Below are 13,326 nucleotides of genomic sequence, written 5' to 3' on the forward strand. Positions count from 1 at the left end.
GAAAACAACTTACCGGTGCAGTAGCTACTGTCTGGCGAGTCCTTGTTTGTGTAAGATAACAATAACCTTTTGAGAAGATAGCTGATGGACTATAATGCGATTAATGTTTTTTAGAAAATCGCACAATAACCGCTGCTGGTCATGTGCTATGTACTAAGCAACTGTTTCCGTCTAGTGTAAAAATGATAGTTCAGTGTTTTTACTGTCGGTGGTGTGACCGAAAGTGGCAATGTGTGTCATGTGAGACATTCAGCTGACACACATAACAAAGCCAACTGGGAAATGGAGTTCTCTTTCTTTTTCGTGTCTCTTCCGGTTCAACTTGACAAATATTATTAAATTCGTAGTATTTTCCTTTGTTTTCCATCGCAAGTATTCAAATATAGTAGAACAACGGTTTTCTTTATTAAAATAGGAGGAAAAAATTGGTAACATAATGTTTTGTTGTAGTTTTCTTCAGCGAATAAATACGCAGCGTCCACCATTGGCCTCATTCCACGACGACAGACTACAGAGTGAGGGGCAGCGGCAGACGGCAGCGCGTGCGAGTAAATGTTATTGTGCTTAAAAAGGCGGCGTATTTCTCGGATAGGTTTGATTAAATAACATTTATTTAAGCTAACACGATACATTATAAGATAAGATATTTAGTACGGCAATTTTAACCAACTAGTTTCCATTGTGATAGCTAAACACTTGTTAGCCTGCTAGCTAACATTAGCTATCAAGATGAGTTACGGCAGGCCTCCGCCCGATGTCGAGGGCATGACTTCTCTGAAAGTGGACAACCTGACATACCGAACCTCACCTGAGACCCTTCGCCGTGTTTTTGAAAAGTATGGTCGGGTAGGTGATGTGTATATCCCCCGAGATCGTTACACAAAGGAGAGCCGGGGGTTCGCCTTTGTGCGATTCCACGATAAGCGGGACGCAGAGGATGCGATGGACGCAATGGACGGCGCCGTGCTGGATGGGCGCGAACTGCGAGTCCAGATGGCCCGCTACGGACGCCCTCCAGACTCTCACCATGGTGGTGGTGGTGGTGGTCGGGATGGTCGTGACGGTGGTGGACGGCGTGGCGGAGCTCCCCGAAGGTAAGGCTTATGGCCGACGAAGTAGGAGGTAAGGGCTGAGCACATGGTTAGGTAGTTGCTCTAGCTCTCCGAAATGCTATTAACAACATTAGCTAATTGTTATTCATAGGATAACTGAACGTAAATTGTCAGGGTGGATCAATGGACTTTACAACTGATTTTGTCTGCATTATCGCTATCAAGTAGGTATTAAATTCACAGTGCAGGCATGCCACCATTTTACACGGTTCATTGACCTAGTTTCGGTTTTAAAGGCGGGGAATCCGTGTGTGACCGTGCGTATGCAACTGTATTGGACGAGCAATGATAATTTGGCACATTGAATGTACTCTACTTTTCCTCCAGCCCAAGGCGCCGGAGACGTAGCCGGTCCCGAAGCAGAAGCCGCTCCCGCTCCCGCAGCCGCTCCCGCCGCTACAGCAGATCAAGATCTCGTTCCTACTCCCGCTCAAAGTCCCGCACACCCCAGAGAAGCAAGACCAAGTCACCGTCCAGGTCCCGCTCTAGATCCAAGGATAAGTCCAAGTCTCGCTCCAGGAGCCGCACTCCTCAATCCAACAGAGCTTCGCGGTCAAGATCCAAGAGCCAACACAAGTCACCGGGAGAAAATGGAGCACAATCCCCATAGATCAGTGACAAAATGGTAGGTACAAGGAAAAGGGACTGGAGAGGATGCAACTTTTGTAGTAACAGTGAGGTGAAGTTGCATGAAGTGAATGACATGGGGAATATAAAGGAGGGTATTTAGGGTGGGTTTTTTTTCTTTTCTTTTTTTTTTATAAACTACACCAGCCCATAATTTTAAAAATAAAATAACTCAACACAATTTCCTGTTTCCAGGGTGATTTATTGTGGGGGAGGGGGTGTATTAGGCCAAGTCAGGGAATGCATTAAAAATGTTTGCTGGTGTAATGCTGTCCTTTCAATGCCTCAGATTATTATATTGAAGAGTACCATCACACTGGGCATGGCAGAGATGCCAGTTATTTTTGTAGCCATCAACCTACGACGTTGACCCGTGGGGCGTCCCGCTGTTGTCGTTTTCCTCCGTCGTGCCCAGTGTTGTGGTCCTGTCATTGTAGAGGCAGTTACGCTCATATTTACATAGCGTACATCTATGTAGCCTTTGAAAATGGTCATGAAGGTAAACAAAATGTTTATCAACAAATCTGGAATTCTCTCCTCCAAGCTGCGGAATCCTGTTTGCAAAAGAGGAGTTTGAGGCAGTATGAGCAGTTAGATGGGTGTGTGAGCTGCCCAGGGGCCGCCTGCTGCTGTTGGGTGTTGCTATGGAGCAGGTCGCGTGCAGTCAGTGTTGGGGTGTTGGTGTTGAGGTACGTCTGCAGGACATTGGACAGAAGCTTTATATTGTCCTCCAGGTCATGTTCTTGGTCTTTTGGGGGGCTAAGACTTGTAATCTGAAGGGAACCAAGGTTTGTCCAACTCTTCGCTCATGACATATTTTTACCCCCATTCTGTGACTGAGGATCTTGATGGTGCACATCATCATAAAGTTGGTATTTTTATATTGCCAGCTGAAGTAGCACCATACATATTCCCTGGACGTGTCTCCATGTCTACCTGGTGGGAGGGGGCCTGGGGGAAGTTCACAAACCATTACTACATTACCAGAGATAAAGAATGAAGGCTCAATTTGCTGATGTGTTCAATGCCGTTGTTTCTCATAACATTGTCTTTCTCCACATTTCAGATGAGACTCCACTGAACTGCCCCTTGAGGTCAAAGACTTCAGACTGAGGACGCCGTCCATACAATGATTTCTGATGTAAAAGGTTATTATTGTATCTTGTTCTGAAGGCTTTCGATGTCTTTTTTTTTCTTTATAATTTGCCTACTATTGGCTTTTATTGCGCAATGTTTCAACAATTCTGCTGGGATGTCAATTCTCTTCATTGTTCTGCATGTTCTAGTCCCTTAAAATCAGGTAGGCAGTTCCCATTTGCTGGCCTAGCTTTTCAATGGTAAATTTGTTTTCTGTGAAGAGAACATTTTAGTAATGTATAGTCTCAGTGAAAGTCCATTACAAAAATGTCACTCCCAACTTAAGCAGGCATGCAAAGCTTTGCTTTCAGGAAATGTATGACAGAACCCCCCCCCCCCCCCTCCCACATTCATTTACATGCTTGTAAACCTTGCTGTCTAGGTTTGCTATTTTTTTAATTTCCTTGTGATTCTAATCTTCTCTCTTGTATTTTTTGTGCACTAGGCGCAGTTGTGTAGCAGTTGAGTATTGCTGGTTAGCTGTTAAGGTGGCGTGTTGCAGTGCAGAGTGCTTGGCTGTTTCCAGGTTTCTCCAGAATGCTCCTGTGACTACCATGCAGTGGTGTGGCCAACGTAAAAAAAAATAAAAGGCGGCAACAATTTCACCCTCTGGAGAATGCATATTCCCCCCCACACAATTTATTTTTTATTTTTTATAAATGTTCTCCAGTTTGGAGCACCCAAGTATGGTTTTCTTATTGTTAATCAATTCTGTCAAACAGAACCAATGCATTCTGTCTTGCCCAATGTGCATTCCTTCCCTGTCCCTCTCGATTCTGTATCTAGTCCAATGTGAATGCTAATAAAGATTTGGTGTTTTGTCTTAAATGGTCTGGTTGTCAGTGCTTTATTCAAGTATCAATTTGTACATATTCACATGAATGTAGTTTACAACTTCTTCACAAACACTTTACAAGCCACTGCACATGGATGTGTCCATCACCCCAGTAGGAAAACATGAAACTTAATCTGCACACTGATTCCTGCTCCTGGAAGTGTTAAGTGAATAGCAAGGATAATGGTTTGACCCTAGCTGGGTTTTAGTCAAAACCAGGCCCAGCTTGGGCTGAAACACTGTCCTTTTAATAAACTACACACTACTGGGAGCTGAGACCTGTGTTTCTGCCCTGTCCATCACAACCACTGGCAATCTAGACCCCTTTATTTAATGTCAGATCGGTTACATTAGTCCTGTATTCAGAGTTATGATCATCATTTGTATGGTGTGGCTTCCAGGAAGTGCTGATCCAGCTAGTTTGTCTTTATTGGCATGGAATTTCTCCAGTGGAATGGCAGCATACTTCAGGTTCCATTTGTGAAGCAATGCCTCTATGGACCAGTCAGCACTAAAACAAAGAAAATATATTATCAGTTTATCTGTTTTAAATGGGTCAGTTGAGCAGAATTTCACTTAAAAAGCCTACCTTCTCTCTTGATAAGTTGTCCAAAATTGAGCCAGAGGGTTTTTCCTCAAGAGGAAGGAGATAGTCACAAGGATATTTTCAAAATCTGAAATAGGTTTCAAGTTGAGATCAAAGATTCAGATCAGTTCAAGATTCAAGTCAGAGATCAGGACATTCCAAATCAAGATGGCGATGCTCACTTAAATTGATATGATCTCACCCTCAGGCTCATAGAAGACATCTGATCCCAAGATAATGTCCAACGGAGGAAGTAGCAGCAGGTCGGGGGAGACTTCTCCCCAGGTAAGCCCCACCACAAGGACGTCTGGTAATTCGTTCACTGCACAGGTGCGCCTACAGTTCTTCAGACAGAGTGGAAGTTCTGCACTGTCTGACAAGATCACCTGTGCGCCACACTTTGCTGCCACCACACCAGGTAAACTCACTCCAGCTCCAAGCTGTGAACAAACATCACATGGTCATTAAAAATCATGCTTGGAGGTAGTCAAAATAAGTGAGCTGTGGAGTTATGTTCGTGAAGCATGCTTTGATCTGCAAGCTTATGAAGTTGTGCTCTGACATAGGTGTGATGGTCATACCTCCAGCACTGTCTTGTGCAGCAGCTCCTCCCTATGTGTCCACAAATATTGTGCCAGTACCACTGCAGAAGGCCAGACATACATTCCATATTGTGGATCAAGGACCTACAAAATAAGGGAGCAATACAGGTGGAAGAATAGAATGAGATTTTTAGAATTTGTCTAACATCCACTGATTCACACACTGTCTGTAAAGTTCTGTAAAATAAGAAGGTCACACAGAGGGCAGAACTCTGAATACAGAAAAAATGCCTTGGATAATCCAATTGAAATCGATGATAGAAGGAAGTGCAAAAACCTCTGGGATGGAGACAGTCAGTGATTGCCATGTGTCCTTGTTACCTTCGAATGTGAATAATTTCTGAACTATATTTGGAATCTCAGTTTCACTCTCGTCCATTTCCTATTTCTAATGACTTCGGGATATAATACAGTATTGTGTCTTCATGTCAGGTTGTTTAATTCTTCTGTTATTTTGTAAATATTGTTTCTCTTTCTCCCTCTCAAGAAATCGCCATGTTTTTGCATGCGTCTTTGCACGGCGAGATAGCCAATGAAATCTGTTTGTGTGTCTGGCGGGAAGGCGTACCGTGGAATGTTATCCAATAAAACTCCCCTCTCTTACGCCTATGTGCAAATAAGCTTTCTGGTCGCATTTTTAGGGCGGGTGTGTTAGCCAGCCAAGTCAAGTTTGGTTGTAAGAGCATTGTTATCGCTAACAAAAATTGCTCAGCAATATTAAAAAGTGTGCGCAGAACAACCTCCTAGTAGCTATTAGACCCGACGTTTAGTGTCTGTTGGCTAACTCCACAGGAGCCGTTTAACTTCAACTGGAGAATAGCCTGGCCGTGCTACCCACTCAATAGCTTCGCTACAAGGAAGCCAGCTAGTTTGACCAGCTAGCTAATGTGTTTGTCTACATACCCCATTCTAGCTAGCAAGCTAACTCAGGACAACTCCCACATTTTAACGGAGGAATGAACCATAAGAGTAAGAAGAGGATCAAAGAGGCGAAACGGAACGCCAGACCTGAGCTCAAGGACTCTCAAGACTGGACGAAACATGACTATTGCGAGACGTTCGATGTGTCGCACCGAACGGTGAAGGTAAACTGTGACAGCTAGCATGCTAGCTAATGTGGTTAGCTCCCCACACGTTTCACATTACACCAGTGCTGATGGTCACGTAGGCTGCGCTTGCAGCCAAGGGCGACCAGCGGTCTCCTACTGCGCTGAACTCTCCGTCAGCTGGACAAGCAGTCAGATTACACTTATGATCAATGTCACCCACTCCATGCTCACAATTAGTTTGAAGCTAGTACTTGCTTATAAAATGATCACAAATTAGCTTCCTCGCTAATCGCCATTTATCACCACCAACAGGTAGTAGCCCTAATCAAGACTGTTTCTGAGATCTTGCCCTCTGTCACCCCACTCAGCTTCCCTACATTTTGAATTTGACTCCGGGGGAGGTTATAGTAGAGTTCAATAAGCAGATTTCTGATGGGATCAAGGCATATGAAGAGCGTACACACTGCAGAAAGTGCAGTAATGATTCTCACATACAAGTTACTAATAGTGTCTAATACGATGGTTCTCACTGGTAGCCTAATGAGGCATCACACTATCTTGTAAACAGTAACTGTCATGATCCCAAATCTTCTCCTGTGCTTCCATGTAGAATACTATATTATCTTCATAAAAGCACAAGAGCTGTAACTTACGTATTGCCTTCACCTTGGAACTTAATTGGTAACTGTGTGCCAATTGTTAATTGTTAACTGAATTAGGCCTTAGGTCTGATGAAAGAGTACATTTTCTTTGCTCCGTGTGGGACACTGGGGCTGTTGCCAAGTGATTCAGAAGTAGATTTGATAGTGTCACAAGAGTGTTAAGAAGGGCTCCTAAGTCTGCTCTTGGAGGCTAAGAATACACTTGATATACCAAGTTTAGATCAACTCCAAAATAGTATTTTAACTCATTTAAAATACATAGCTGTGCTTGAACCATTTTGGCCATGGTGTTTCTAATAGTATAGAAATAATGCTCAAAAGATGTCCTTTGAAAGAAGGATTTTGAAACCGCACATTAAACCAGCTCTCTCTTTCACTCTCATACACCCGTATTATGTATCTGCATTCCTCATTCTACCATTTGGCTTACGTTTGTTTCTCTGTTTGTGTTCACAGGACAATGTTGAGCGTGCGGACGCCCTGCGGCTTAGTCCCGAGGAGTTCATCCAGCGCTTCGAGAGGCCTTACAAGCCTGTGGTGCTGCTCAACTGCCAAGACACCTGGGGGGCCAGAGAGAAATGGACCCTGGAGCGCCTCAAGCGCAAGTACCGCAACCAGAAGTTCAAGTGTGGCGAGGACAATGACGGCTACTCGGTCAAGATGAAGATGAAGTACTACGTGGAGTACCTGGAGTCCACGCGAGACGACAGCCCGCTCTACATCTTCGACAGCAGCTACGGCGAGCACACCAAGCGCCGTAAGCTTCTCGAGGACTACCAGGTGCCAGTCTTCTTCAGGGATGACCTCTTCCAGTTTGCTGGGGAGAAACGCAGGCCTCCCTACAGGTAAAGGCTCAACTCTTGTTAATGGTGCCCAATATATATATGACACACACACACACAGTACCAGTCAAAAGTTTGGACACACCTTCTCATTCAATGGTTTTTCTTTTATTTTTTATTATTTTCTACATTGTAGATTAATATTGAAGACATCAAAATTATGAAGGAACACATGGAATTATGTAGTAAACAAAAAAGTGTTAAACAAACCAGAATATGTTATCAAAGTAGCCACCTTTTGCTTTGATGACAGCTTTGCACACTCTTGGCAAGGTGGGTCCAAACTTTTGACTGGTACTGTATGTGTGTATATATATATATATATATATATATATATATATATATATATATATATATATATATATATATATACATACACACACACACACACACACACACACACACACACACACACACACACTACTCAATTGTATAAAATCGGGACTAATCCCGCCTCTCTTCCATTTCAGATGGTTTGTATTTGGCCCCGCCCGCTCCGGCACGGGCATCCACATCGACCCGCTGGGCACGAGCGCTTGGAACGCCCTGGTGCAGGGGCACAAGCGCTGGTGCCTGTTCCCGACCCACACACCGCGGGAGCTCATCAAGGTGACCCGGGATGATGGGGGCAACCAGCAGGACGAGGCCATCACCTGGTTCAACGTGGTGTACCCACGCACCCAGCAGACCACCTGGCCCGCTGAGTTCAGACCCCTGGAGATCCTGCAGGGGCCCGGGGAGACCGTCTTTGTCCCTGGTCAGTGGGCTGACGTTTCCCTCCATGCAGACGAATCCATCTGGCCCTTATGTCCATGTTAAGTCTCTTGAGAGAAAGAGGGTGGTGTGAAGCCATTGTAGGTCACAGCTACTGCCTGAGCCTAAAGGTCTCTTCTGATAGAAAGATTATGAATGTGCCTTGTGGTCAACTCATATTACCATGTCATCAGGCTGTGGATATAGCCATGTACTGTATTTACTCAAAGCCTTTCACAGTCACTGCATGTGTCCTGTTACACAGAAAGGCAGAGCCTCGTCAAACCACTGGGCATAAAACAGTATAGGGTTGTGGTGAATACAGCCAAGCATAAAATAGCACAGCTTGCAAGTGTAGAGTTACTCTTGGCCTGAACGTGGTTGATCTCAACCACATCTTGTCTCATCCCATGGTGTGTTTTATGTTAAAACGGTACAGGGGCCAAACCGGTTTGTGCTGGTTTGTTCAGGCTGTTTCTATGAATATCAAGCATAGAGCAGCTGACACTCTTGTACACAACCATAATAGCACAGATAGGCTCAGTGATGCACTTGAATGCATAGGGAGGGACAATTAGTATCCCTAAAACAGTGGTTACTGACCTACTTTATCTTTAAATCTCCCCTGGGGCGAATGAGTGTACAAGATTGGATTAACCTCTCAGCTCCTCTGGGTCAAGAGCTCAGACTTTTCCTGTTTATTCCTCAAGCCGATCACCACCACAACAAGATCTCAACTCCCATTTCATTGGGAGTGTGCCTTTAAAAAGACCTCAATACTCTTGGTCAAGCTGTCCTGTCTCTCCTGTAGATACATTCTCCATCCATTACAATCTACTAGTCATGTCTTCCTCATGAACCACCTCACTTCGCTGTCCATTCCCTAGTTTCTAAACAAATGATGATATTTGGTTTTGAATGTGCTCTTATGGTACAGTGTTTTCGTACTCTTGTTTACTGTGGTTTGGTCGTAACCAAAGGGCACCCGTTTGCTTCCCCAGGCGGCTGGTGGCACGTGGTCCTCAACATGGACACCACCATCGCCATCACCCAGAACTTTGCCAGCACCACCAACTTCCCCATCGTGTGGCACAAGACCGTGCGTGGCCGACCCAAGCTGTCCAGGAAATGGTATCGGTAAGTACGCACACCGTCACGGAACAGAACGCCCCACGGCTGTCGGAACCCAGGAGGAGTAGGTGTTGACGGGCTCTGTAAAGGGTAGGCGTTCTGAAATACAGTAAGCACGGGGAGGACTAAATGTCCAAATCCAAACTTGTCTTACCTGGTAGGTGCCTCTATGGTGGGTGTGTTCATTTCTCAATGGTTAAGCAATCGCAACCTAGTGACATTTCCTATGGTGGTCTCAAAGTATTTGGTAACTTCCACTCGCTTAGTTTTGATTTCAGTGAAATATGTGGGTGAGTTGGTATGTTCTCGTGTGTGTTGTGTAACTGTCCCTTTTCTCTCGTGTTTGTGTCAGTATCCTGAAGCAGGAGAGGCCTGACCTGGCTGCCCTGGCAGACAAAGTGGACCTGCAGGAGTCGACTGGCATTGCCTCTGACAGCTCCAGCGACTCCTCTTCCTCCTCTTCCTCCAGCTCCTCCGACTCCGATTCAGAGGTACGTCCTGTCCCCCCTACACACACACACACACACACACACACACACACACACACGGTGTACAGTATTCACACATGAACACACATGCGTTCGGTATCCTAGCCCCCCACGGTAGGGACCCGTAAGGGTGTAGGATGTCAGTGTAAGATGGATGGTAGCAGGCACCTGTCCCTCTGTCACGGGTAAGAGACATATATGTGTGTGCAGGTGTGACCCTGTCACATGTCCTCAAACTGAAATACACTTACGTAAAGGAGAATCTCTCTCTCTCTCTCTCTCTCTCTCTCTCCCCCCTCTCTGCTACATACAAGCACACACAAAACATGCCTTTACTTTATTATCAGAAGGCAAAACAAAACTGACCAAAGTCTCTAGATGACTTGTGTCTGCTATTTCCCTGCTCTAACATGTACACACATGCATGTACTGTATGTCCCAGGTAGTCAGTTTGTTCTTAGAATATAACAGTATAGTGTTTCCTCGTGGGTTTCTGGAGCTGATAAACTGGTGCTAAGTCTGCTGGCATTTTAGTATCGCCCTGCTTGGCTGTCAGTCTGCCCCTCCAGTTACAGGTATCAGGTTGTACCGAGTAAAAGTTGTGTGTGTGTGTGTGTCCAATTTAAGTTGCCGCTGGATAGGATTTGCTGACTTGCTGTCCCACTGGAGGATAAACATGCTGTGGCAATACCCCAACACAACTGTCGTCAAGGACATTATGTCTATATATAACATGTTCAGTGGGCAACAGGTGTGTGTGTGTGTGTGTGTACACGTGTACAAGAGGCAGTGGCAACTTGCGTGTCCCTCCCTGTTATGTAATCCTAATGTAGTACACACTTCACATAATGGCCTCTACCCTAAATTGAGAGTTCAGCCATTAACCTCCACTCCTCCTGTGCTCTCCTGCAGGCGGAGTCGGGCTCCGAGGGAGACGCCATGTCCCACCGGAGGAAGAAGAGGAAGACCTGCAGCATGACAGCCAACGGGGACGCCACCACCAAGGACGACTGCGTCAGCAAAGAACGCAGCTCCTCCCGGTGACGTCCCGCTCTCCACCCACTTTCTCCAGGAGGCCACGCCCAGGGGGACGCCATCCCCCTGCCCCCCTCTTCCCCGAACGACGATTGTTTTGATTTCCTTTTTTCTTTTTTTCTGTCCCTAAAGTAGACTCCGGTGGCTCTCTGTCTGGCTGTGTCAACAAGACGGTTGCCGCAGAGAGAGCCAGTCAGGGCTGTGGTAACGTGGACTCCCCCGAGGCGTGGTGGGCCTTCTGGAAATCTGCCATTGCTGAGCTTCTGATGAAAGTCTTATCTGTATGGCTGTTGCGGGTGAGAGGGGGGGTTGGGAGGGACAGCGAGAGAGGGGTGAACGAGTGTGGGATGCCAGTTGAGTTTTAATCATGGCAGAGGTAGACCATCTTGAAACATTCAAGCATACTGTGAGGGTTATGTTCGCAAAATACTGCAAGACAGGATAAGAGGTTTGGTCGGGAGAATGATGTTGGCTTTAGATCTGCAAGAAAGCCACTGACATTGTTTTACTCTATTCTTGTTGGTTAATTCATTCTATTGAATTTTTCTTCCGTCCTCTGGGCTACATTTGCCACTAACATAACATTAAAACAGTTAATAGTTACAATTCAGGAAATTAAAAAGTCAGTAGATATCCACAGTTGTCAAAACCCCTTATTAAACGAACAACATTTTCCAATTTCAGCCAATTTGAATTGTTACTATCATATTTGGTCATCATATTTATGAAGCTGTTTTGAGCATCAGAAAGCTCATTTAGCGAAATAGAGAGCAAGATTTGATTTATCCAGCCTACAGCAGTAACATCTATAAACCCCCCCCCAGCATAACTATATTTATATCAGATGACATAATGTGAGACTATAAAATAGGGATCTAAGGGTCAGTAACGGGTCCAGCTTGACCTTCAATACTGTAGCTTGATCTTTGGGGGAGAAATGGCCTGTATACGCCCTCAGCCGCAGTTTGTTTAGGAATTAATTATTCTCAGGTGCCATCAAGTGTATGCTAGGTTACCAACAACAAAATGATGTTTCAATTTGGCCTTATTACAATTGGAGTATTGTGTTTTTCCCAGTTTGTCACACTGGCAGGGCACTCTTTGAAATTGATGATAGGAACAATTGATGATTGTTATTCCTATCGATGTACTTGTATACGAGGTGCCATATGCTGCTATTTTAGTTTACTTTTAAATGAAAATTAAACGATTGAAGCTTTTCTCAGAACACATCTAGCTGTCTAGGTGTTGCCCTGTGCATGGACTGTACCTCCATTCCGAGCCACCACCATCACCGTTATTCTCCATTTTGTACAGTAGGGGGCAGCGTCGCCCGAGCACTTCCACTAGCATGTCACCAGGGTTTGTGTGGTTTGCAGCCCACATGAGCTCCCATTACCGTGGTTATTTTGAAAATGAGGGCTGGCACAGAGGAAAGTGTAGACTGTAATTGCACAGCTTTAGCTTATTGCTCTGCAACTAAGGAGGCTCTGTCTAACGTCACACAAATTAAATTCAATAGGTAGATCTTACAAACACACACACACACTCAATTGTTTCACAGGCTTCTAGATTCTGTGGCATATACTCAATGGTTCAATGGTTCTTCTGCGTTGTCTGTTTCTTTTACAGTGTTTTAAAACTAAAAGCAACTCGACATTACTGTTGTTCAGCCAATTGCAACTTAATGATGTGAATGATACAGATTCTGCTTGTGTAACTTCTGTTCTGTGGTGTTTAAAACATGGAGTCAAGTGAGTACTGGTTCTTGTGCTTTAAAATGGTGGCGTCATCTGAACTTATTGAAAAAGTACTTTTCAACAAATTGCTGTATCTGTTATGTGCAGTACGTTTTCATCCCGTCTGTAGACAAAAAAAAAAAGTGCCTGTAAGCACCAATTGATTCTGTCATTGACCTGAGAGGATTGCGTTTGAGTGACTGCCACTGCTGCAGATGAGAGGTTGCGTTTTTGTCGATTTGTGATCGACGACGTGTTCGGTGTTTTGCACTGTTTATCTCTTTGCGTGCTCACCTCATATAAAGCATTTAGCACTATCACGGTCCCTGGGGTCGGTCACATGGTGCCTTGGATCCGCTAGGGTTAAAGGTGTGAACGAGGAGCCTACATGCGTTTATCTGGGTGCCCTGAAGCGGCGTTCTCTCTCCTCAGCTCCTTTCCTTCGTCAGCACTGATCTGATAGAGCAGTGATGCCCCCCCCCCCCTCCCCCCTCCATGGGTTCTGCTGTGCTGCTGCCACCTGAAAAGACAGGACCATTATCAGATCAGTGCAGACGAAGGAGAAATGAGGAGAGGAAGCCACTTCAGAACATTTAGATGTACAACCAGACATACCTTGACGTTAACAAGATCAAAAATTAATTAATTAATATTGTTGATGAATCAATAAATTCTTTTCTATGTATCAACATGTGTTGGTGTTTCATTCAAGTGTTTCTTACTTTTCA

General features: G+C 44.9%; 3 protein-coding genes across 7 annotated transcripts; 2 read left to right on the forward strand and 1 right to left on the reverse strand.

The window, feature by feature from the left end:
* Positions 1–502: 502 nt before the first annotated feature.
* Positions 503–3,704, forward strand: srsf2b (serine and arginine rich splicing factor 2b). 4 transcript variants are annotated; one of them, XR_014554390.1, is made up of 5 exons: positions 503–1,094; positions 1,440–1,737; positions 2,284–2,428; positions 2,806–2,887; positions 3,322–3,704. XR_014554390.1 is itself a non-coding variant. In XM_083676195.1 (3 exons), exons 1-2 carry the CDS (start codon positions 730–732, stop codon positions 1,720–1,722), a joined length of 648 nt encoding a protein of 215 aa, XP_083532321.1. In that variant the 5' UTR covers positions 503–729; the 3' UTR covers positions 1,723–1,737; positions 2,806–3,704. The 4 variants fall into 4 exon arrangements, 1 of the variants encoding a protein (XP_083532321.1); XR_014554389.1 differs by having other exon boundaries at positions 2,806–3,704; XR_014554391.1 differs by lacking the exon at positions 2,284–2,428.
* Positions 3,705–5,405, reverse strand: mettl23 (methyltransferase 23, arginine). 2 transcript variants are annotated; one of them, XM_083676192.1, is made up of 5 exons: positions 5,177–5,405; positions 4,879–4,983; positions 4,500–4,737; positions 4,301–4,385; positions 3,705–4,222 (listed from the first exon to the last, which is right to left on the reverse strand). In XM_083676192.1, the coding sequence occupies exons 1-5, from the start codon at positions 5,276–5,278 to the stop codon at positions 4,057–4,059; spliced, it is 696 nt and encodes a 231-aa protein (XP_083532318.1). In that variant the 5' UTR covers positions 5,279–5,405; the 3' UTR covers positions 3,705–4,056. The 2 variants fall into 2 exon arrangements, with proteins under 2 accessions (XP_083532318.1, XP_083532319.1); XM_083676193.1 differs by having other exon boundaries at positions 5,221–5,387.
* Positions 5,406–5,547: 142 nt separating this feature from the next.
* On the forward strand, positions 5,548–13,283 carry jmjd6 (jumonji domain containing 6, arginine demethylase and lysine hydroxylase). The gene is made up of 6 exons (XM_083676191.1): positions 5,548–5,984; positions 7,067–7,455; positions 7,923–8,209; positions 9,207–9,342; positions 9,689–9,827; positions 10,737–13,283. Exons 1-6 carry the CDS (start codon positions 5,856–5,858, stop codon positions 10,866–10,868), a joined length of 1,212 nt encoding a protein of 403 aa, XP_083532317.1. The 5' UTR covers positions 5,548–5,855; the 3' UTR covers positions 10,869–13,283.
* Positions 13,284–13,326: the final 43 nt, after the last annotated feature.

The sequence above is a fragment of the Argentina silus genome, assembly GCF_951799395.1.
Source record: "Argentina silus genome assembly, chromosome: 9".
NCBI lineage: Eukaryota > Metazoa > Chordata > Actinopteri > Argentiniformes > Argentinidae > Argentina > Argentina silus.